The sequence below is a fragment of the Galendromus occidentalis genome, unplaced genomic scaffold (genome assembly GCF_000255335.2).
Source record: "Galendromus occidentalis unplaced genomic scaffold, Mocc_1.1 scf7180000077384, whole genome shotgun sequence".
Classification (NCBI taxonomy): domain Eukaryota; kingdom Metazoa; phylum Arthropoda; class Arachnida; order Mesostigmata; family Phytoseiidae; genus Galendromus; species Galendromus occidentalis.
In genome coordinates this window covers 602,769-625,269 of record NW_003805372.1, presented here as the reverse complement: position 1 = coordinate 625,269, position 22,501 = coordinate 602,769, and the positions used below count along the sequence as shown (strand labels likewise).

The following is a 22,501-nucleotide window of genomic DNA, read 5'->3' as shown; positions in this document are numbered from 1 at the left end:
TGCCGACAGGCTTTTCACGGAGCGTGCCAAGCACTTCCATTAGGCCCGCATTCGATCGAGACATCTGAAATCAGTAGCATTCAACGAGTGCAGATAAAGGTTCATCAGCAGAGCTCAAATCGCTCGGAGGAGATCTTACGCCGCTCCTCCACAGAGTGACAGAGAGCACTCGCAGCTTTGCTCTCGCGTCATTTACACTGGTGACGGCGCAAGTCGAGTATCCGAAAAGCTCCGAGCGAGTAAGCGAAGAGTGCTACTCCAAGAGACCATCCCTATAAATAGAATCTCAATCAAACGAAGTAAGCGGACCTCGTTCTCGAGCCGTACCCATTGCAAAAACTTTAAACAAACTTCTCATCTCGCAAGCTGTACTCCGCAAGCCGCCGCTTCGATGTGCTCAACCCCGAAAGGGTCAGCTAGCTCGACTGTTGGGAGATTCTAACGTGACCGGGTGGAACTTCTCGGTATTCCCAGACACAGCTCCCGGCATGCGCTCAGTTCATCCTCGGAATGAGCGGGTACGCTTCCACTAGATCTGAGTGAGAGGATCGGAAGGAGGATCCTCTTTCAGATGACGAAGATAAATCATCCGACTGGAGATCATTGTACGGGCTCGTTGAGGTTCGTTACGAATCGCTTGCGCACAGTTTGTGAGTCGCGGCGCGCTGAAAACCGTTACCTCGGCACAGCGGGGTTCGTTAAGGGTGCGTCGCGGATCGAAACCCAACTATGATAAGAAAGTGGAGGAATCGTGACCGGAATCGAAGAATCGCAATCAAAATTTCTCCCAAGCAGAGTTCCACCCAAAACGATTGAAATCGAATTTCAGAGAGTATTCAAGATCGTGAGCTTGAGAAAAGAGCGCGGAGGAGAGAGTGCGAACCAGGGACCGAGTGCCGGAGAATGTTTTCACCGTCTTGCACGATTTCGCGCGGAGATAACAGACACAATCCAACGAAGCAACGGAGAACGGAGCTGCAGAGAGCAGAGGGGAACAAAAACGCTATTGTTAGGCAGCTTGATTGAAAAGCTTTGAGAAGCACCACTGGCACAATCCTTAGCTCGATCCTGGCCGAGTCGTTGCATTTCGGAGCCTTGCTCGGAGTCATTCTTCGGAGAGCCAATTCACTCTCGATCAGGCGAGAGTTTCGCAATGTTCGGCCCCATGGATCGCAGGAGACAGAAATCGGAGCAACAACTCTGGCAAATCCTGACAGCTTTCCCGCTTCCTCCCGCCTGGGATCTTAGTCCTGGTGGAATCCGTCCGATTCGTTGGCTCTTTGGGACTCTCTCGATGCGTTTTAGTCATCCTCGAGAAAGCACTGGACCCGAATCCATTCCATGCGATAAACCTATGAGGGGTTCTCCCTGCTCCGGCTAGCGTCTCCGGCTTGGTTCTGTTGGGCAGTAGCGCTCCGCGTGAATCGAAGAAGTACGGTGCAATGGTTCAGGGAAGAGTATCGATGAGTGGATCGATTTACGGGTCGCATCTCGATCTTTTCGAGAAGCTTCCCGATCTTTTTGTGCTCCTAATTCGGGAAGGAACGAGAGTTCCGAGACTACCGATCCGATCAAATGTGTTTTATTTACTTGATGAGATCCTGGAAGCCCACGGAGGAGCCTTGCGAGTTTGTGATACCTGGTTCCAGTACGACAGCAATGAACGACTTAACCGATCAGCCGAGTCATTGATTCCCGGGAAAATCGCGCGCAGATCCCGCGGAGGCTTCGGATTAAGATAAAATATCGGAGTCGAAGACTAGATTGGATCACCGGATGTTCAGAGAAGATTCAAAGAGCTGAAGAGATTGATGTTCGGGAATGAGACGAGAGAGCCCATCGGAACAACGGGGTCTGAACGTTTCGTGAAAATCCACGACGACGTCGTCCCAAGTCTGAGGTTTCGGAGCTCGATTGTCGCAGGAGCGATGAAGTTCCAGCAAGCGCTCTCGGCAAGCTCTGAGTAATCCAGCATCGAAATTCAGCCGAGAGCTTGTTAGCCTGGGGGAGCGCCCTCCATATACGACATCGATCGGAGCTCCTCTCTTCCACAGTCTTCGTTCAGTTAGTCGGAGAAGAATGTATTCGTCATCCAGTGCTGTTGATTCACGGTGCGGAACGTCCACCGAGGGGTCAGAAGAAAGCCTCGTATATCATCAGAGTCGAACCCGGAATGTTCGCACAGGCATCGACTACAGTATGATTCGCGTATCGTTGGAGGCGCCTTCCGTGGTCGATGATTCGTGATTTGTCCCGAAACTGTCGAGGATCCCGAAGGGAGAAGATAGCAGAAGGCCTCCAGGCTCGATCGAGATCAGCCCATGTCCCACAACGACCATCGCGGGAAGTCGCTTTGATTTGGAGCCTGTTCCCGCTCTCAACTTCAAGTATTTCGCCAGGGGCCTTTGAAAGTCACGGAGGCACGCACGCATGCTCGAACCGAGCTATCCAGCGAAATGAACAGACAAACACCCGGTCCCGCACGTCCTACCGCGTCCATTGTCACGCGCGCCCCACGTCTAGTTAACAACTCTTTCAGCGAATTGCCACGCAATTACACGGCGCGATAGCGCGGCAAGATTAATTGATCGCGAACACTCGCATGATCAATCATTCCCCCGCGGAGCTGGGAATCGATTTCGAACGAACCTCAGTATTCTCAATATGCCACATGTGAGATTCCCCAAGAGCAAGACCTAGTGTCAGGGAAACTCACCCAAGGGTTAGACGAACCTGTTTGACATGACCTACATCGTTGAGAGGATCAGCGATCGGCTCGAAGAGAGAGACAAGATCATCAATCGACGGGTTCTGGTTATCCAGACAAGCGAATTCGCAATACATCGAGCGTACCCGTAGCCCGAACTTTCAGTGACGGGAAAATGAATCTTTCGACTCATATCACCTCGGAGATTTTATTCCATTCGCCGAGAGATTCCGATCGGGCTAGGTCGATCCGTTCTTCCGAATCCTGAACTCGCCGCAGATTAAGCTAATAAAATGCCCTCGGGCCAGTTACGAAAATTCACTCGAGCAGAATGGCGAAACCCCGCTTCATACCTATGAGATTTCAGAACCGCTACCCGACCGGATCCTGGAAAATCAGCGATGGGAGAATCTCGTAGGGTAATCGGAAATTCGTTTCCAGACTCCCGTTGCGTTCTTTCTGGTCGCCAATAGAAGTCTACGAGCGTGGAAAAAATGATCTGCATACTTCGAGGTCTTCATTTAATGCGGGGGCTCATGCGAATTTCCAGAGTATTTCCTCGCAGCACATCTGATGGCGTCAGAGGAAGAGCTCCAAGCGTGATCGTTCTCCCGTTCCTTCCGCGAAGAAACAAATTGGATTCGTCTGAGAAAAGGTTTCCCCGGCTGAGTGGTAGTGGTCTCTTTCAGGACTAGTCTAGAATGGGAAAGAATGAAACGAAAGGGAGAACCTGGATCCCCTTATCGAAGCTACACATTCACTCTTTCGGCAGGAGCGGCGCCGAAGCAGAGAGAGAGGAATCCACATGAAGAAGAGCAGAGGGAGAGGAAGAGTTGCCTGGAGCGCACTCAACTTGACAAGGCACTTCTGTCTGGGCGACCCACGCCTTGATCTCCTCTTTTCCATTGATACATCAGATGGCCAGATCCCGTCTTCCGGCTTGTCGCTCCCTTCAACAAGACCATACCTGCTGTCAGGAACAATCCGTTCGGATCAGTAGAGAATCGATGCGGTGTGGGGTCGATCACAGACACTTCCGATGTTTCCTTCTGAGGAGAATCGTGGTAAGGAGCTCGCGGGGCGACGGAGTTTGGCCTCCAGGAGATTTTGATCACAAAACTGTGCCCGTCACGGGAGTAAGCTCAGGAGAAATCTCTGGAACGCTAGGCGCTCCGGTGGCGTTATGGAAAAGCTTCAAGCGCAGAAATGATTCGGTGCCTTTTTACCACATCGTTCCACCCCTCGTGGAGCTTTCGGTAGGTATGTAGAAATGAGGCTCGCCGGAGAGGACCTGATTCATGGTCTGCTTTCAGACCCGGAGAAAGCATGGACGGTGAAGCTTTTAGAGAAAAATTGGGGCCGCGAGAAAGGTTTCCCTTTTGTGAGAGTCGAAAAGGATCGAAAAGTGGCTCGCTAACAAATCGCCATGTAAAGGAGTGCTATTGAAGGCACAGTGCGAATACCCGATGACAAATGGATGGCAGTGGCGGCCTTAATTTTTGCCGAGGGACGTTGCTTTGTCGGCCTCTGCCCTCACACACGGCCTCTCTCGTTTGTGATATCTGCAGCTTCGATATCACAACGGAATAGGACCCACCGCGCGCTCTCATTCCCGGAGGCAATGTCTCCGCCAGAAATTCCAACAAGCAGGATACCCGCGCGGAGAGGATCCTCGTCAATGGAAGCGAGCGCAGGGTCTCTCGATGGGAAAAGAGAGCGCGAGGAGCGGAGCGTTGTTTTCCGGAACTCGGACTTCACCCGGCTTCAGCAAATCTCCGTGTTTCCCAATTCTTATCCACATTTCTACAGGAATGCCGAGGACGACCCTGTGGATGATAAGCAGAAGGTATTGAAGTCAATCGAGAGCGGGGGCCTCTCATCCTCAGTTTTGGATTGTTGTCACACCGATTTCTTCGTCGTGCACACCGTTCTTCGTCATCATGGACTCCGCAAAGACAGCCAATCCCTCCGGAATCCGTCCCCACTGGAAAATATTCCGGCATTCGAACATTTCCGGCTCCATTCGAGATTCGTTAGGTTCGCATCCACCTTCGTCCGCGGATGTTCATTACTTGATGCTTCGTCCCCGATTCTGATCAGAGACGCGGAGGATGCATCCCTCGCGTCCCCATCCTAATGCAGTCGCTCCCCGATACCCTGCCGCGGAATCGCGGAACGGTGTCATTGGACCTTTGTAGTATGAAGTGCTCGCAAGCTCACGAATCCGAAGCTTATTGTCGATTGGTGCAAGCGACGGGTATCATTGGTCTCAGGTCTCGATGGAAGCCGCAGCCATTTTTCCTTATCGAGGTTCGAGATCTCATGTTCGCCCCTTTAGGAGCCGCATGGGGCTCGGTTGAGCAGCGGGCTTGCAGCAGTCTCTCACGGAAGCCACTCCGGAGACGGTAGCGAGGACAGCGACGAAAACGAGAATATTCCTTAAGAATATTCTTGCCTCATGTTATGATTGTTATGATCCAGATATGTATAAGTCTAGTTTGCTGATTGATCCGCACCTACAAAGAGTCCGAAGTTTCGATCGGCTCTACCCATTGCTGTCCTTCTGATGATGGAAGTATGAGCAGCCGCTGTTTGAAGGTCGCTCTTTGATGTGGCGGAGGGTTGACCGTTCGAACGAAAGCATTGTCTCCCGTTGCAGCCCATTTTTCGCCTTGCATGGATCGTTACGAATAGTTCAATGCCGAAGCACAATGCCATCGGGAGCAGGTGATCCAATGTAGTCCGTCTGCAATTATGACAGCCTCCCGATGGGCTGGACAAACGCAGCCGTCTTGCGTACACGTTGCGAAACCTCCGAGAGGACTTGCGCTGCCGAAGTTTCATAGTCTATTCTGAAGCGGCGAGCGACGCAGAACAATGAAATCCGTTTTTTGGATTGGTAAGCTTTCCTTTTTCACGCTGCCTCTCCCCTGTCAACGTCTCCGTCTTCCGTGTCTGGGACGTCGATGGGACTCGATACGGTGTGGCCGAACTCCGCAAGATTTCGGAATATATTTGTTCCGTAGCGATCATCCTGGGCGTCTTCGTGCAAAATCTTTCTGGTGAAGGGGAACCGGAGGGCAGCGAGGAGGAAGAAAAAATTGGAGTATGCGGTCCAGTTCCAAGTATGTAGACACCGAAAGAGATTGGAAGGCTCTGAGTAGGAGAGGAATGTGAGCCGCGCAATTTGCGTTTCCCTTTCACGGTATTTTTCGTCCAGATCACGGACAAATGATGGGTGTGCTCAAGCCCATGTCTCACGTCGTCGTGTGTGCTGTCAATCAGATCATGGACTACGGAATCCTTCTGAAAGATATACAAAGAGTTCGTATCCGCCAATTTTTCTACCTGTGATGGGCTCTCGTCGAGGGCGTATTTCTCGCTGTACTCAGTTCCCTGTATTCGATTCTTCTCTCCCGCAACACTTTGGGCAAAGAATCGACCGTTTGAGATTCCAACTCGATTCCTCCCTATTTTCAGGTTGTGGAGCGCATATGCGTCGTTTTCGATAATTGCGTCCCTAAAGGGAAACTGGCGAATAATGTGAGTCGCGCCCTACGTTGCAGGGCTCTTCGCACATTTTCATCCAATGAGTCCATGGACTTGCCAAATATCTCTGACAACATTGCTGAAATTTTCAGAAAGCGGATAATCCTGAAGTGGTCTGTTTGAAGAAAGAGGTTGAAGCTGATCCCGGAAATGCAAGTATCGGATAATTCTCAGTCAGATTGGAATGTGGATGATCCCTCGTCGGGACTGGTTATGGTGGCTTGTCGGAGAGCACAATCGTATATTCGGATAACAATGATGATGATATGCCGATGTTTCCAGACCCAAGAGGGACCTGTGAACAAGACCGCAGTCGATCTCGTTTTCCGATGCTTGATGGTGCCTCTGCTGCCACTCCAGAAACAACCCATCTGGTCGGTGATTCATTGGGTGCTACAGATGACCAACATGTAATCGTGTCAGCTCCGATTGAGGGAACTCCAAGAGTTCAGAACGGCTCAAGATCAAATCCTCTTGGTCCCAATCCGAGGTACCTCGCTCCCTCTCCAAATTGCGATGAGGCGTTTGCTGAAGATTTCCGGAGCACCTCATATTACCTTCTGGCACCGTCCATGCGTTTTGGAAAGAGACGGGAATAAAGAAAATATAAAGGTCGAACTAGAAACCTGAAGCAACTACGGCGGGAAAACAAGGGCAAATATTTGGATTGAAGCTCCAACGCATAGTCCAGAAGAAATAGGAAGATTGAGCGCTGCCCCGCTCAGTCGTTCGCGGTTCTTTCGGATAGAGCTTCGTGGGAGGTATTTCAAGTTTTCTGCCCGAGTTCAATTGGCGAGTCCGTCGAGTATTTGTAAACGAAAGCTTTTCATCTTTTGGGAGTCGAAACAAGCAAAGCTCACCAAGCCTCCACACACAAAAAAACGCGGTCCGCACCCACTTCCGGTCGCCACTTTACTCCCGTCCACGGTTCCTCTCTAATAAGCGAAAGCTACGTCAGCTGGGGGTGGGGATCTCAACGTTTGCCGAGAGAGAGCGGGAGAGCATCAGACTCCCTAGGGAGATATGAGCGCGGGACATGGGACTGGGCTGGGGGAATCCCAACAGTACGTCGCACAAACTGAAAAATCGTCCCGACTAAAGTTTGATTTCGAAAAGCTCGATTCTGTTATGGGGGGAAAAGAATTCGTTCACTCTCTCAATGCCGCAGCTTCTATGAGATTGCTATCCATCTAGGAAATAGAGAGCGCAAATCCTCAAACAATCTCACGCGGGAGAGCAGAGTCTCTTCGTTGAAAGTGGGCTTCGTTGCTCCCCTTTCTCGGATCCCGAAATCCGCTGTCGGAGAGCCAGGTCGGACTCCGGTCATTGATTCACGCTCAGGAGTTTTGATGCGATTCGTATGAAAGCGTGAGCGAGAAAACGGGAATTTCCGCTCAGTGGGAGCCGGCTTCGACGTAACAGCTGTTGTTCCCGGTCTGACTCCACACTGCGAATAAGCGCAAGATCGAGAAAAATACCTCGACAGGCAGGGCTTTGGGAAATGTGGCGACGACGCCGACCGGTAGAAGGAAACATCAAAGGAAGGGATCTCTGTTCATTTTGCGAGATCGTGGCAGGCTGACAAGACAAGCTGCTCGGGAACAACATGCTCACCGGCTGAGTCGTCCTATCCGTTTTCGCACGAATGGAGCCACTGTCCTCGACGAGAGTGAAGACGCGACAGTCGGGAGTTCGGGAGACGAAGACAAAACATTCAAAACCAGCCGAATGGAATAGAGCACTCTAAGAGCTCGCCCACGAAATTCGCGCGATCAGCAGCTTGCCAGTGCTCTCGCCACTTGGCTCAGAAAGTCGAATCACCTCATGACTTTTTCATCTATTCATCATGAGTCGTGAATCAAGGGCTTCGGGAGTCACGCTCTTCAGGAAGCTCTGCGGAGCAATAGATTCATGCCATTTTCAAGGTACATAGATCGGGCGTTGAATTACGGGGATTTTTCTTTACGCGAACCTCTCACGCAGGGAAAGGGGCCGCCCTCTCATTCTAGTAACTCGATCCTGTCGGGCTAATCCTCCGAATCCTTTCTCGCTCTGACATCTCAAGCATCGCTCAGCCTTGCATCCGTAATCGGCTTGACTCCGACCCCTCTTGCCCCGTCAAGGCTTCGCCGTGATTCGGGAGGAATCTCGGTCGGACTCCAGCATTTCGCGCCTGCTAGCAGTTTCCTGAGGTCACGAGGGGCGATAGAAGTCTCCACCATAACCACGAAGAACGAATCTTCCTTTGAGATGCGTCGGCAGCCGCGATGGGGTTTTGGGTCATCGACGCGCTGAGGGAATGGCAAGGTCCACTTTCGACCATCTCTTCCATCGACGCAGAGAAACGTCTGACGCTCCACCAATCCTTGATTTCATTCCTCTGATAGCGAATATTCCCCTCATATTGAGGTGACCCCAAACCTGAAGGCTGAATCGTTGAAGGCAAGTTTCTCCGGCTGCCGATCTCTCTGATGCATACTCGACAGCGACAGGGTCACAAAAGCTATCATCGTCGCCTTCTAAGAGACCGCCCGCGCCGTTCCGTTTTTGTGCGTTGGTACTTGAATACCAATGGGGGAGTGATTCTCTGGGATGCTTGTTGGAAAGCAGACGAGAGCCCTCTTATTTATCCAGGCGGTCAGCTACTGCTTGGGATGAGTGGCCAAGTTGCTTCGTCAGAGCTGAAGAATTGCTCCCCGGCAGATGGTAGCCGGCTATCAACTTGAGGGCATTCATCGGCTATGCCGAGAAGCGACAGACGGGAGTCTCTATATCCCGATTGATAAAAAACGCTGTTGACGGTGGGATTCCCATCCGGCGCGGCAAGGCTCTCTCGACATTCCTCCGTGGGTATGGCGTTATGGATGCGGCTGGTCCTCATGCTCCCTCGTCGGAATCTTTTGGACCTTTTTTTGCGGTCTTCTCCGGAGACCCCATCCTGGAAATCCGATCTAGGAGCATATTCCTCCGGTTGTCAAAGTGGAGGATCCAATTGGGTTCTGTTCGGGGCTTCGCATCTCCCACCGGCCTCATCCCTTAACGTCAGTGAGCGATCCGGAATCACACCCGATGGTGCATTGACGTGAGAGCTCCTCAAGGGTAGGACGAATTCCGCCGAGCATTTCGAAGAGAGAGCAAAAGCTGCCATCGAGTTTGTCTGCGGGATCCCCCGGAAATTCGTGTTCTTTTTCTCTCAGGGAAGATCGAGGACTGGGTTCTAGCAAGAGATAATCATGAAACTAGCTGTTCATTGGTGCTTCATGGGCATGCTCATTCCATCCAGGTCGCACATCTTCTCAGGACGCAGTAGGGTATTCTCCGTCGCGCGCTAATCGCGGCTCAAGGCCCTGGCTTTTTCGAAGAGAGTTCCCCCTTTCCTGCTTCGAATGAGCAAAGCGAACAAACCGCGCTCTCTGCCACGTTCCTCCTAATTGAAGATTGCGGCGCCTCCATAAGTGATCACAGTGACATAAAGCAAGAGCGAAACCTTTGAGCGAAACAAGTCGGAAGATTTGCATAGGTCCCTGCTTGTCGATATTGCTTCCCTCTGGGAGACGGCCCGGAACAGCTTGAGATCACTGCTCTATACCGGGGGTGGCCAATTGGTGGACCCCGGACCACCTGTGGTCCGCCACTAAGATCCCGGTGGTCCGCGGAGCACCCCAAGCACTTCCCGGAAGAGACGTCGATGATATCTGAACGCGGCCTATGACCTTCGCAACGAGAACTCCCTTGTCTGCTCAGCCAGCGATGAGACAGCCGCACGTGCTGCACAAGGCTCAGTGGATACGGGGCGGCGTTCTGGATGAGTTCGTTCTCGTATTCCGATTCAGAAACATATGACCTATAGCTTGGTGGTCCGCGGGCCCGGTCGCCAAGGCCTTAGTGGTCCGCGGGAGCAGAGAGGTTGGCCACCCCTGCTCAATACAGTCGAACCCGCTCAAAGGAGAATCACTGCGGATCCGGGAAAATTTTCTTGAACGCGGTCCCTCATTTCACGATCAAGGTGTGCCCCCGCGCGTCATTCTAGTAACTTTCCATCCCCTTCATTCGCTGAATCGATGTATAGAACGTGTCTTTGCTCCTCTGGGAAATGCAGCCTATTGATTCACACAAAGGATAACCCTATCCGATTGGATTCGATGTGGTTTACAAGTCGTATCGTCATCGTCTTCAAGCAGAGCTTTGCTTGTTGAGAGTGATCGTCCATTTTCTTCTGGTTACAACCTTCGAGAACTCAAGTCAAGACTTTGGAGGGCGGACTTAACGAGGGTTCCTCTCTCAAGCGAGGCTTCCATCATGAGATCCTATGGGAGCGAAAACCCGGAAGATTCCGCTCATACACCCTGCCCTCTGACATGCGGGTGCTCATAAACTCAGGACCGAGGTTTCCTACATTGGAGTTCACGGAGAATAAAACGGTCTCTCACATCACGACTCAGACCCTCAAAGTTAGAAGACGCCCGCTTCGGGAGAATCCATCCAGATCGTACGATCTCGGACCAATCTTGGGGCAGGAGTCGATGGTGGTCAGCGCAAGATCTTGCAGACCGTGATCGATTGTTGCATAAGGAGACCTTTGCAGTGCTCGCTCCTCCGGAGTCACGGAACACGACGGGGAAGCTGAGGTATTTGATCAGCTTCCTCAGATCAATAAACAGGTATTGAGCTGACATATCCGTTCACAGCAGGGTTGCTCTTCCACGAGAAAGTTCATACGACATCTAGGCTTGGGTCACGGCACAGAAGTACTTAGCACACATTGATCATCGGGAGACATTCCAGAAGACAATCGGTGGACAGCTCATTTCGCTGAGAATCTCCCGGGGTCCGTAGAAGACTTTGGGGGCTTCCGATGGAGAGTGTTCGCAGCTGGAATCGGGTTCGGAGTCCCCAACGCGGTTCAGAGTCGCCTAGGCAACCAGGTCGACTTCTTGTTCCGCGGAACGCCCTTAGTGTCCGAGGTCTAATCTATTGTCTTTATCTTGTCGTTATCTTATTATTATCGCTCTCTCTGAGTATCCTCGACGATACTCGCGATAAGCTTCAGGAGCGAGTCGGCGAAAGTCTTCCTAACTATAAACCTTCGACTACGATGGAGAGCACACTCCGCAAACCAGTATCATACCGCAAGAATGTGGTTGATAGTTGAGAGCCTCGGATCGATTCACGCCAGACTTTTGATGGTAAGCAGCATCCAGAGGGGGCTCGTTCCGAGGAATACATGAGAGATCAGACAGGGAGCTCAATACCACGAGTCGTCTGGAAGCTCCCATCGGTTGTCGCACCGATCCGTTTATTATTGTTCACCCCGGGATCATAGACCCAACGGAGGCCTTTTCTGGGGCGCTCCTTTGGCTAAGACACTAGAAGATTCGAGACCGGCATGGATTTCTCGGCTGCGGAACCGAAAAAAGTCTGGGTGGCCGGCATCGGAGTTCACCGAGAGGGATGCGACGAAGGCGAATGAGCCGACTCGGCCGTCTTGAGCGATGGCCGGTGGAGTCGTTTGACTGTCGTAGATTGAGAATACTGCCTTTGGGTAATGCTTGAGGAGCCCGCTCCGAGGTTCCCCTCTGCTTATGGTCTTATTGACTCCGGGTGGCGGACAAATCAGTGGTGTTACATCGGTGGGGTTACATTATACTCGTGTATCTTTGGCGACGTGGGATGTCTTGTATAATGAATTCCTATCTGCAACCTGGCGATTCGGGGATGGAATTCCTTAGCCAGGGTGGTCAAACACAACCCGAATGTCACGTGCGAATCGGCTCTTCGCAAGAGAATCGATGATTAGACCTCCAATATCCCAGCTAGTGGTTCCCTCACCTAGATGAAGGGCACGAAACGTCGCCTAGGTCAGGCCGCATTACTTGTAATCGCATTTCAACCAGGAGAAAAGGAGACGCGCCGCCTGATTGATTGTCGAAAATCACCAACCCCAGAGCCTTTGAGAAGCCGTCACACCGAATTCGGGTTCTGCTCGTAGTTGACTAGGAAAAGATGTCTTACGAGGCATCCTCATTGGAGAGAATTCTGAAATTGGCGCCAGAGGTACCCGACGGATCATGTCATTCGTGATTGCACTGCATCGCCTCGAAAATCATATGAAAATTCGCTCCGTGTGACGTCGACCCTGTTTCCGTGCTCAAACACCAATCCTCCTGTCAAGATTCTCGTGTCGCTGCCCTCACGCAGCCCGGCACGGCGATAGGTTCACTCTTTCCATGACGTCGATTGCTCATATTCTGCATACTGCTCGAAATGGAGTGTTCATGGCCACAATACGACTCTGCACCGAATAAGCGATTGCCAAGCTTATCGATTGGTCGAATTGTTCTCCGAGTACTCATTTCTTTACACGGGGAAGGAAAAAAAGCATAAAGGTCATCATCGGCAAAACCTTCTCTCAAGGCTCGATAGAGCATTTCACCCCTCCTCTGTCGCGGCCAGGTAGCCTCCGGAGTATAGAGATCGAGTAATCAGTGTTTAAGTATTCGACGTCAAGGAACGATAAAGATTTCAGAGACATCGAGTCGAACCAATCAAGCGACGAGGGCAGAGGCTCAAGCAAAGACCTGATACCATCGCCGAATCGGCTCCACGTGTTCATGAATTCTCACGCGATGTCGACCCGCACTATAAAAGACGTTTCGAGGGCAGAGTTCACCATTTGCGCCATGATAGTCGAATCAGTGCTGATTTGCGTGTTAGCTTCAAGGGATGTTCTGTCCCAGCAGAGGTCAGGAAAGTTGATCTGAATCGAGGAAACATGTGCTCTAAGCATGTGGTTTCCGGAGATTACTTTCCATAATTTTTGAGGGATTTTCCATCAAGAGCTGGGAGATGTGCTGTGATTCTTTTGTGTACACCGATGGCTGGAGTAACGAATCACTGTTTTCAGACCGGTACTTGCGAATGGCGCCGGCGTAAGTATCTACCATGTTCGGTGGGACATTGAGCGACATTTCCCGTCGATAACTCGTGGGGAAACCGCAGGAATCGATGCTCCCATTTTTCCTTTCGCAGACATACATGGGAGGTGGTGCCGTGAGAGGTGGTGGAGCCGCTAGAGGCGGTGGAGGAGTCGTGAAAGGTGGAGCTGTTAAGGGGGGAGGCATGAGGGGTGGATCCAATGTCTACAAAGCTGGAGTGATTGGCGGCAACGGTGGAGGAAACGCTGTCATGATGCGGAATGGCGGAGGCGCTGGAATGGGGGTGAGCTCCGAGCTGTGGCTCATCGATGTTATTTCGATTAGTATACAGTTACGGAGGAGCAATAATGCTGAAACTACATGGGGCTCTTCGCAGATGGGCGGAGGGTTCGGTGGGGGCGGAGGTCAAAATGTGAGTACAGGGTTCGATCGAATCTCCGCGCAGATATCTGCAGCGGCCTCTCAGCCGACATCTGCCATCTCGCAACCCTTTCTAGAGAATGATGATGATGGGCCATGGTGGCGGTGGAGGGGGCGGAGGCGGCATGGCCTGGGGCCCGGGTGGAGCAGGCGGAGGAGGATTCAGCATGGGAGGAGGCAATCAAGAGCAGAAAACGATAAAGAAAACGGTCCGATACTACTCGAATGGTCCCGCGCACGGCGAAGGTACGAAATCAAGTCGATGTGGAAAAGTCATCCGGAAAACAAAATTTATAATATGCATAGGGATCGGATGTCTCCGAGAATAGGATGGTCCATTCATTGTATCGCTACCACTACTGTTCTTTCGTATAACACGAAAATCCATTGCCTCCAGGTGAACAGTCCCATGCATCTATGAGCCATGGCGGTGGTTCTAAGTCTCAGGGTGCCTCACATGGCGGAGGCGCAAGCCTCTCGGGCGGATCTGCCGCTAAGGGCTCCTCCAAGAGTACGAAGAGCTCACTTGCGCTGTCCGGCGAAGCGTCTGGTCATTCTGATGGCCACGCGGCAGCAGAGAAACACAGCGAATCTCACAGCGCAGGAGGAAGCATGAGTGCCGACCTTCACGGCGGAGGCGGCATGAGCTCTCATGCGAAGTCTGGCGGTGGTCTTGACCTCAGCGCCAAGGCGAAATCTGGAGGCGGGCTAGATCTCGGCGGTGGGGCGAGCGCGAAATCCGGACTTGGACTGGACCTCGGAGGAGGAGCGAGCGGAAAATCTGGCTTGGGACTGGACCTTGGCGGAGCTGCGGGTGGAAAATCAGGATTGGGATTGGACCTCGGCGGTGGTGCCAGCGCAAAATCTGGCTCGGGACTGGACCTTGGCGGAGCTGCGGGTGGAAAATCAGGATTGGGATTGGACCTCAGCGGTGGCGCCAGCGGAAAATCCGGCGGTGGGCTGGATCTCAGTGGCGCATCTGGCTTGGGTCTGGGAGGCGGCCTCGGCTTGGGTGGTGACGCTAAAGCAGGTTCATCCCTGGGAGGGGGATTGTCAGGAAAATCGAAGAAATCAGGGAAAGCGAGTCTCGACGGTGGCTTGTCGGGAGGGCTCGATGCTAAGGGGAAGAGCAAAGCAAAAGGAGGTGGTCTTGGTGGACTCCTCGGGGAACTCGAAGCGGATCTCGGGCTGGACGGAAAAGGAGGAGGAGGAGGCCTGGGATTGGGTGGTAAAGCAGGCGGCAGCTTGGGCCTGGACCGGAAAGGGGGAGGAGGCTTGGGTGGAAAGGGAGGCTTGGGCCTCGGAGGAAGCGGAGGTCTCGGAGGTAGTCTTGGATCGGGCGGGGGTCTTGGGGGTGCTCTCGGATCGGCTGGGAGTCTGGGGGGAGGTGGAGGTCTCGGAGGTGCCTTGGGATCAGGAGGAAGTCTGGGGGGAGCTTCGGGTCTAGCCAGTGCTCTGGGAGGAGGCTCGGCACTCGGCGGCGGTTCGGGATTAGCGAGTGCTTTGGGCGGCGGTGGGGGAGTGAGTGGAACCTCGGGCCTGGCGAGCGCTCTCGGCGGCAGATAATCAGCGGTCGGCTCAATGGATTCAATATTTCCCAACTATCTTTCGGGAGGACAACAGGATTTCTGCTTTTGAATATTTCGGAGCTATCTTCAGCAAGGTCTAATCGATGATTCGATTGAATAACAACTCAATGCCGATGATTGGAATGGAAGGAAAATCCAGCAGCTGGATTCGATATAAAACCATTCGGGACGCGGATATCATCACGTCAGAGCAGTAGTCGACTAGATCTTCGTGGAAAACTACTAAACGGTGCCTGAGGTCGTCGGGACGGTGAATTTAGAATGATACAATTTCTATTAAAAAGGAGATCTCACCTAATGGTTGATAGCTAAGTATTATAAACCTTTACGGTCGTGTACACATGTAGAAAGATGGAGGCGGAATAAAATACTATCGGCCTGAAGACATTAGCTCCCAGGATGGATTTGATATCCCACTCGAAAAAGTTAATCTAATGATATGCCGTGAAAGTCTACTCTCATGCCCGGGCTTTTGTACGGCGAATATCTGATGAATGCATCATGATCAGTGCGGTGATGACATAGTCACGGAAACAGCCGTGAATATTCACGGCATTCTCAGGCGAGCCTCCATAGAGACTCTGAAGGGGGCGAGAAGTCTTATGAATTTTCTGAAAGAATGCCGCCCTAGACTGCCAGCCTCAATCATGATTCACTGCGCGACTGAATCGTCCACGGAGGTTCAAGACTTCCGCGGAATCTCTACAAGAAATTCCGGCGTTATATTGCCAGTGCATTGGTTAGCGGAGTGCAGCGGTATTGATATCCATTGAAAGGTTGTTGCATGTCAGATTCACATCCGAGAAGAAGCACCGCTTCCGTCATGGAATCTAAGCGGAAGTCAAACCATTTTTCGATACTCCATCCGCGGAGAAAAGATCGGTTCTCCTTCCATGCGGAGGAGAAATGTGGTGTCAGAATTCCGTTGCTTTGCACCTGCTCGGTGAAGGAGGCTGATTCGAAGGGGAAACAGCGGAGCCCGGGAGCGGCCTGCTCCTATAACGGCGAGAGGGGACCCGAACTCCGCTTGCTAGAATGTCCGGGAATCTCCCCGGGGTGCACAGTCGGCTCAGGGCTCGAGCAAGGAAGCCGAATGAATCTTGGTCTTTATTCGTGTTCGTGGTGTTCCATCCATATATTGAATGTGTTCCGCGTAATACCGCTGAGTTGCGATTCGTCGACGAGAGCTTCGAGAATTTCACTTGAAAAGTTGAACACATCAGGATTACCGCGGGGTCTGAGGTCGGAGCCATGCTTGCTCCAACAAATCTCGGCTGGAGATCATCTAACGAGCCGTTCACAGCGAAACCACAAGCTGTAAGAGAAGTTTCTCCCCCATTCGGGGTGGATCATTGTAATGGGAACAATTGACGAGCGACACCATTTTCTTCACCTGTAGTCGCTGATCGATCCACGATAAGCAACCCCCGAGTCAAAACGAAAAACGATATACCATGAGAAACATTGCTGAGGACTGACATTCGCTTATCAAACTGATTTTCAGGGTGTTACCGTAAACGTCGTTCACGGTTTTCGGTACGGCAGAGTCTGTCGGGGCGACGCTGAGGAAGGACTCATCGACCGAGACCAATTATTCTGTGGGATACGACGAGAGAGGAATCCTTCAGCCAGAAATGCGTTGCACTGTAGAACTTTCGCTCAAGGAGAGTGACCTCTCGTGATCTAGAGTCGTCTGCTGAATATTTTATTTGACAGGATGATTCATAGAAAAGTTGTGGGCGCGGTCGAGAACTCCCTGTTCTCACAGAGGGCTGAAGGCACGTCATGCATCATCAGGAAAAAAACATTCGTACGCAGAAGATTGCGCACGAGCATATCGATATGCATCCTTCGAAATACCATTTTCCAGAGCCTGCTCTCGATCCTCCGCACTACAGCCCTAAGAGTCGTAGATCAATCATGCATATTTCGATTATCAATGTCTCTCTAGGGATCACAGTGAGTGCCCAAGCATTTAGAGAGTCCACTTATGCCGGACAGGCTTGAAATCGAATACGTCTGGGTGTCCAAGAGGTCTTTGGCTGAACACTGACTCGCTCCACGAGAACGTCGGCTGGATATCATTCGTCGGTCCACAGATCGCGAGGAAGCTGCAAGGCGGGCGTTAATGAAAAACGAAGTTCATTCGTTCGTAAGATTGCTCAGAGCTCAATCTTCGGCCAGAATATCCTACCTGAAGTCACGTATCGATCTCGCATCAGCGACTTTGGCATCGATCGCTCCGGCTGCTCCCAGTTTCATGCCCTCGTGGTCGTAGTGACCATCTTTCTCGAATAGATCGTAACGGGAAGCGATCGCGTAGCTTGGGCTGTAGGGGGGAGTGCAGTTGCATCGACTCAGAGGGTCCTCCTTGTAGTCGTTGTATCTGGAGCATGAGAATTCCGAACAATAGGTGGATGTGATGTAGGCAGCTCTGATATTTCCGTTTCGGACATTTTGCCACAGAGGCGCGGATCCGAGACCAGTTCATCTGCAATGTTTTCACCTGAGGAGGGACATCATCGAAGCAGCGTCAGAAACTCTGAACTCGTCTCTTCTGAAAATTTTCGCTCTCGGACAGCTGTCATGACCGTAAAAATCTCCGTGCTCGCGGAATTTGGCTTCATAACCGCTCTCGTTGTAAATCGCCGGAAAATACCTGGGATCAAAAAATTCTGATGGCAGCTGTGCGAATTCGATTGAACAGATACTGGAAGTCGAAAGGGTGAAACGATTCTGTCGCAACTTACGGGACGTTGTAGCTCGCCCAGTAACCTTGGCTTTGAAGAACTTCTGTCATGTCTTGGGCTACGATAAGCGTCCTGTATTCAGGCGAAGAAAAGATCTTGAGACTGAAGAATACGCTGGAGCCGACGCGATCTCCACCCGAAACAAGATCGGAATGAGTCCCACGTGCTTAATGGAGAATTCCAGAAAAGCCTTACGGTAGTTGCTCGAGAATCCAGAAAGCTTCGTTGGCCAGAGTCACTCCCGCAGCTGTCAGCTCGACTTTGTTGTAATCGAGAACCACCCATTGGTTGTTGTAAGTACCGCTGCTGTGTTTCTCGAATGTCCGGGTCCAGTGACGTCCATCTTTTGCGAGCCGATTCGCGACCATTGCTCGAAAACCCGTGGGTACAGTTTCGGTTCCGAGGTCGAGAAACAGTGCCTTGTTGAAAACATTATTCGTGGTTTCGGAGACGGCAAGACCGGTCGAAACTACGTAGAAGTCATCCATGGAGTTCAATTTCCCCGGATATGAAGACATCGAGATCGAATGGCCTGGGACGCGATACCCTGGAACCAGAACCCCTTATTCCTTCGGACTGCTTTCACGCCAGTCATCTTCACAGAGTCAGCACGACTCAACAAACAAGACACGAGGGGGATCTGAACTTCAGGAATGACCCGCTCAATCGTTCTGTTTCACTCACCAGCACCATGATAGACCTCGAAGGGCATCATGTATTTCTTCTGAACTCGGAGCATGGTTCGATAAGAAGTCCATGCGCTATGACCGATTATGACGTCCTTCTCCGCAATCTTGACGAGGAGCGAACACGGCGAGATCAAGCTGATGCTGTTGTTGTCCGGGACCCGTCCGAAAACCGATTCCAAGTCGAAGAGGGCTCCCTCATTGTTTATGAAACTTGCATAGGATGCTAACTCAGACATCAACCCCACAAAAATCCGCATCGCCCATGGGAAATCGCCAGATTCTGGCATTGACATCCTCTGAACTTACTAGAGAAAATCCAGGTCCTCGTATCCCCCGCTGGCATTCAGCATCGCCTGGCTGTAGCCGTCCCTTATGCCCGCCATTTGTTTCAGAATCAGATACACCTGATTCCAGAAGGGAGACCTATAGCGTTCTTCCAGAGATCGCTCATTCATGAACTTCAGCTGTCTCGTGAAGTAGGTCCGTAGTTTGACACAGTATTCCGCATTGTTCACGCAGTAGTCACCGAACATATTCTTGGAATGATTCCTTATCAGATCGCGACTGAGAGTTCCTTCCAGAGCCCCCGCAGCGTAGGCCGTGACCTCATCTTCATAGGAGGGGTTTGTCCTTATTTCGAGGTACGACCACCTGAGTCCGGAGCACAGGGGTGGTTAGTGTGTAGCACCCATAGCATATTTCCGTTCATCGCCGAATAGTTCCACCGTTCACGCTGTTCGGCATAGATGTCTGATCAGCGTTGGCGACCGCAAGCCGTGGAAAAAAACGGGATTTGGGACGAGGAACGAACTGATTGAGACCTGGGGGTCTCGACTCAACTTATTGACTAACCCTTCCTTGGTGATCGAGTTCTGGTAACTGGCCCAGGCTAAGGCTCCCGGTGGCTTACCGGGCACCAGGCTGATATCATCACCGTTTCGGATAGCAGACAGGAACACGTCCACTGGTTTCTGCGAGACACAAAGTCCGAACAGAGTTGAGAGTGCGACGAGGTTCCGAAGCCGAAACATTCTCACGACGGATCCCGCCTTCGGTGCGAGCGATTCGTTGAGAAGGCTCCTTCACACTGCTCTACCGAGCACGGGAGCGTTGGATGAGATGGATCCCCAAGTCGAGGCTGCAGATAAAGGATCGATTGAGACCGACGATTCCTTTTTATCTTGTCACACTCGGCTAGAGCAGTCGTTTTGAGACGCTCATCAGATTCCCTCCGCTAAGCGCTAAGTCCTATTTATACATCCTGATCTCTGTGGCGACTTCCTCATGAGACAAGGTTCTGCGAAGGTTCTGATTTTGGCTCTCCTGTGAAGGAAGTTCTCCCACCCCTGAAATCTATAATTACGAATGCTTCTGAGGTACTTCTCCACAATACTCCCGGAGCAGACAGCAAGTCAGGTTCGGCTCGCGAACAGGAACGTATCTTGATGATGACATCAGATTCTACATCAAACTCGACCACAATCTCACCACTGCAACGATCGAGTGATCTCCAGTACAGGCATACCGATGATACCTAGGGGATTCAGCTGGTCACCAAATTACAGCGCTGTAATCGGCCCAAGGGATCAGCTGTAAGCTTCCTGAACGGTTTCAGGAGTTCGAATTATAGGAGCTGCCAATAGTTTTGTGTGTAATCCTTCGCGAATACTGTGATGTCGAAAAGAATTTATTTCGATGCAAACGTAAATATTAGACATTCCCGTGCTTGACGGATGAATCGACTAACCGGCCGACCGGGCGTGTTTATCGGAGCTCTGGATGGAAAACAGTCTCTTTGCGGACAAGGAGATGAGCATGGAGTGCATCAACGAGATAAACTCTGAGCCAGAGATCCTTAAAAGACTAGGCCTACACGAGGTCTCAACAAGAAGAACGGTAGAGCGAACGAAAAGAAGTCTTGAGAGACGGGAGCGGGAGACGAAAAGACACGCTCCCGCACGCGTCGGATCCACCAACCACTAACGAGCTGAGAAGACTCGCCCCCGCACATGGGGTCTCTTGGATGCAATGCAAAGCATGTACATATTACCAGGAATGGTTGATGATTGATGAATCAATCAATCTATGAAAGGTGCTTGACACGAAGATCGACGCCACGGCGTCAACTCACGGCTACGGCGCGCTGCGGACATGATTCCGCATACGCGAAGATCAATATCCATGGAGAGACTCTGCATCAGAGAAACATACCGCTCACGATCCGCAGGGCTCCGAGAAAAGAGCTCCACAGATCGGAACATCCGAGACTCCCGTAGAGTAGGAAAGAGAGCATTCTGAATATGAAGAGCGAGATCGGGCTTTCTCTTGGTGCTGACATGCGCGGAGCAATCGATCTTTCGAGATGCGCGGCTCGTATTTCCAGACAAGCCAATCGGCACCAATATATTGATTACTGATTACTTTTCATCTAGCGGCTCGAGATCGTCGTTAGGATATTATTCGGTCCCGCAACCCAGCTCCATGAGGTGGAGGGAGGAGAGGTCGAATGACTCTTTGCAGGTCAGCGACGGGTCGAGCGCATGGTGACAATCTCGGGCAGGCGGTGCTAAGCCAGGCGCTCTGAAGGGCGGTGCACGCACGTCTGTCGACGACGCAGCGCCGAAGCCGCGCCGCGTGGCTCCAGCAGGAATGAAAAGCTCCCCCGAGGACTCGACCTTCGGAGCCGAGAGGCTTACTCGATTCAAGAGATGACCCACCCCCAAAAGATCCAAGGCTTCTCTTCGGACCGCAAGCGTATCCATGTAGCGTCTATCGAAAGCCCCTCGACCGTACGCACAGGGCTCCTAAAAAATCTTAGGGTTTCATCGGCGATTTCTCAAGGTCTCATGGACGATTTTGCCGGGCTCCACGCTCGGATAACTGTGGGTTGCGTAGGCTCCATGACTTGACTTTGCTTCATGTGTTTTTTATAGATAATGACTCGTAATGCCGTCTTATTCCCTTCAATAATTCCCTGTGCCGGTAGGCCCGAGTCTCAATGACAAGATAGACTGATTTCCGACAAGCCGGTGATTGGTCTGGAGTTCTGAACACATTATTGAAATACATATTGGATACCTAGGGGCTCCATTAGGGATGCCGCGTATGGAGGGAGGACCAAGAAGGGTGCCACAAGAAAGAAAATTTGGTAATTGCTGCTATAAGGGCCCAAGATTTGGTGCCCGGGGGCTCAGCTCCGGAAATGCGTCGAAATTGCGGCTCATTCGTAAGCACGCACAGATCAGCGCGTACACGCGAGTTTCGATGTGATCTCGGAGAGAAGCTCGATCGTACATGATCCGATTCCAGGCTTTCCGTCTTGGATTTATTTCGCAAATGCATTGGCATTGGCCGGCTCCTCGCCTGCTACTCAGTCCATAGTCCGCATGGATATTGTGAGACCGAAAACTAAGGCCAACGATGGGCCAGCCGATGACCTCGATTCGGAACGGATGCACGGAATCATCTGGACCTGGCGCATGTCCTCAGCGAACTAGCCCGGTGAAGGCTGAAGTCTAGTTCAGTCGCGGGTTTCGAGCCCTCGTACCCAGTACATAAATGTGTGTGTAAGTCTGAACGATCCCAGGTCTGCTTCGGTATTCGTCGCCGCTCGAACCTGCGGCAATCAATGTCCGGGGCGGTGAGGGACGCAGGCTCGCCAGAGAGTCATTCGGCATGATTTCCAATCGAATGAAGAAATACTTATCCCCTATAAGCCCCCACATAAGCCCCCTGTATATTCATTCCATTTCATTTATTACATAGGGATGAGTATGGGCATGGAACCCGCAAGCCCTACCGGGCCGCACTTTAGCTAGACATAACATGAATTCGAAGTTTACGTTTAAATTCACGGTACTTG

General features: G+C 51.7%; 3 protein-coding genes across 3 annotated transcripts; 2 read left to right on the top strand and 1 right to left on the bottom strand.

Moving 5' to 3' along the window:
• Positions 1–5,584: 5,584 nt before the first annotated feature.
• LOC114828179 (uncharacterized) lies at positions 5,585–6,670 on the top strand. The gene is made up of 6 exons (XM_029111193.1): positions 5,585–5,606; positions 5,734–5,832; positions 5,928–6,031; positions 6,188–6,250; positions 6,349–6,412; positions 6,546–6,670. The coding sequence occupies exons 1-6, from the start codon at positions 5,585–5,587 to the stop codon at positions 6,668–6,670; spliced, it is 477 nt and encodes a 158-aa protein (XP_028967026.1).
• A 6,212-nt stretch (positions 6,671–12,882) lies between these two features.
• On the top strand, positions 12,883–15,177 carry LOC108864139 (glycine-rich cell wall structural protein-like). Its single transcript, XM_018639162.1, has 6 exons — positions 12,883–12,998; positions 13,161–13,185; positions 13,286–13,474; positions 13,568–13,603; positions 13,689–13,857; positions 14,009–15,177. Exons 1-6 carry the CDS (start codon positions 12,883–12,885, stop codon positions 15,175–15,177), a joined length of 1,704 nt encoding a protein of 567 aa, XP_018494678.1.
• Positions 15,178–16,882: 1,705 nt separating this feature from the next.
• Positions 16,883–19,789, bottom strand: LOC100899412 (putative phospholipase B-like 2). The gene is made up of 8 exons (XM_003742394.1): positions 19,492–19,789; positions 18,946–19,290; positions 18,635–18,849; positions 18,146–18,497; positions 17,951–18,022; positions 17,707–17,859; positions 17,395–17,586; positions 16,883–17,311 (listed from the first exon to the last, which is right to left on the bottom strand). The coding sequence occupies exons 1-8, from the start codon at positions 19,668–19,670 to the stop codon at positions 17,176–17,178; spliced, it is 1,644 nt and encodes a 547-aa protein (XP_003742442.1). The 5' UTR covers positions 19,671–19,789; the 3' UTR covers positions 16,883–17,175.
• Positions 19,790–22,501: the final 2,712 nt, after the last annotated feature.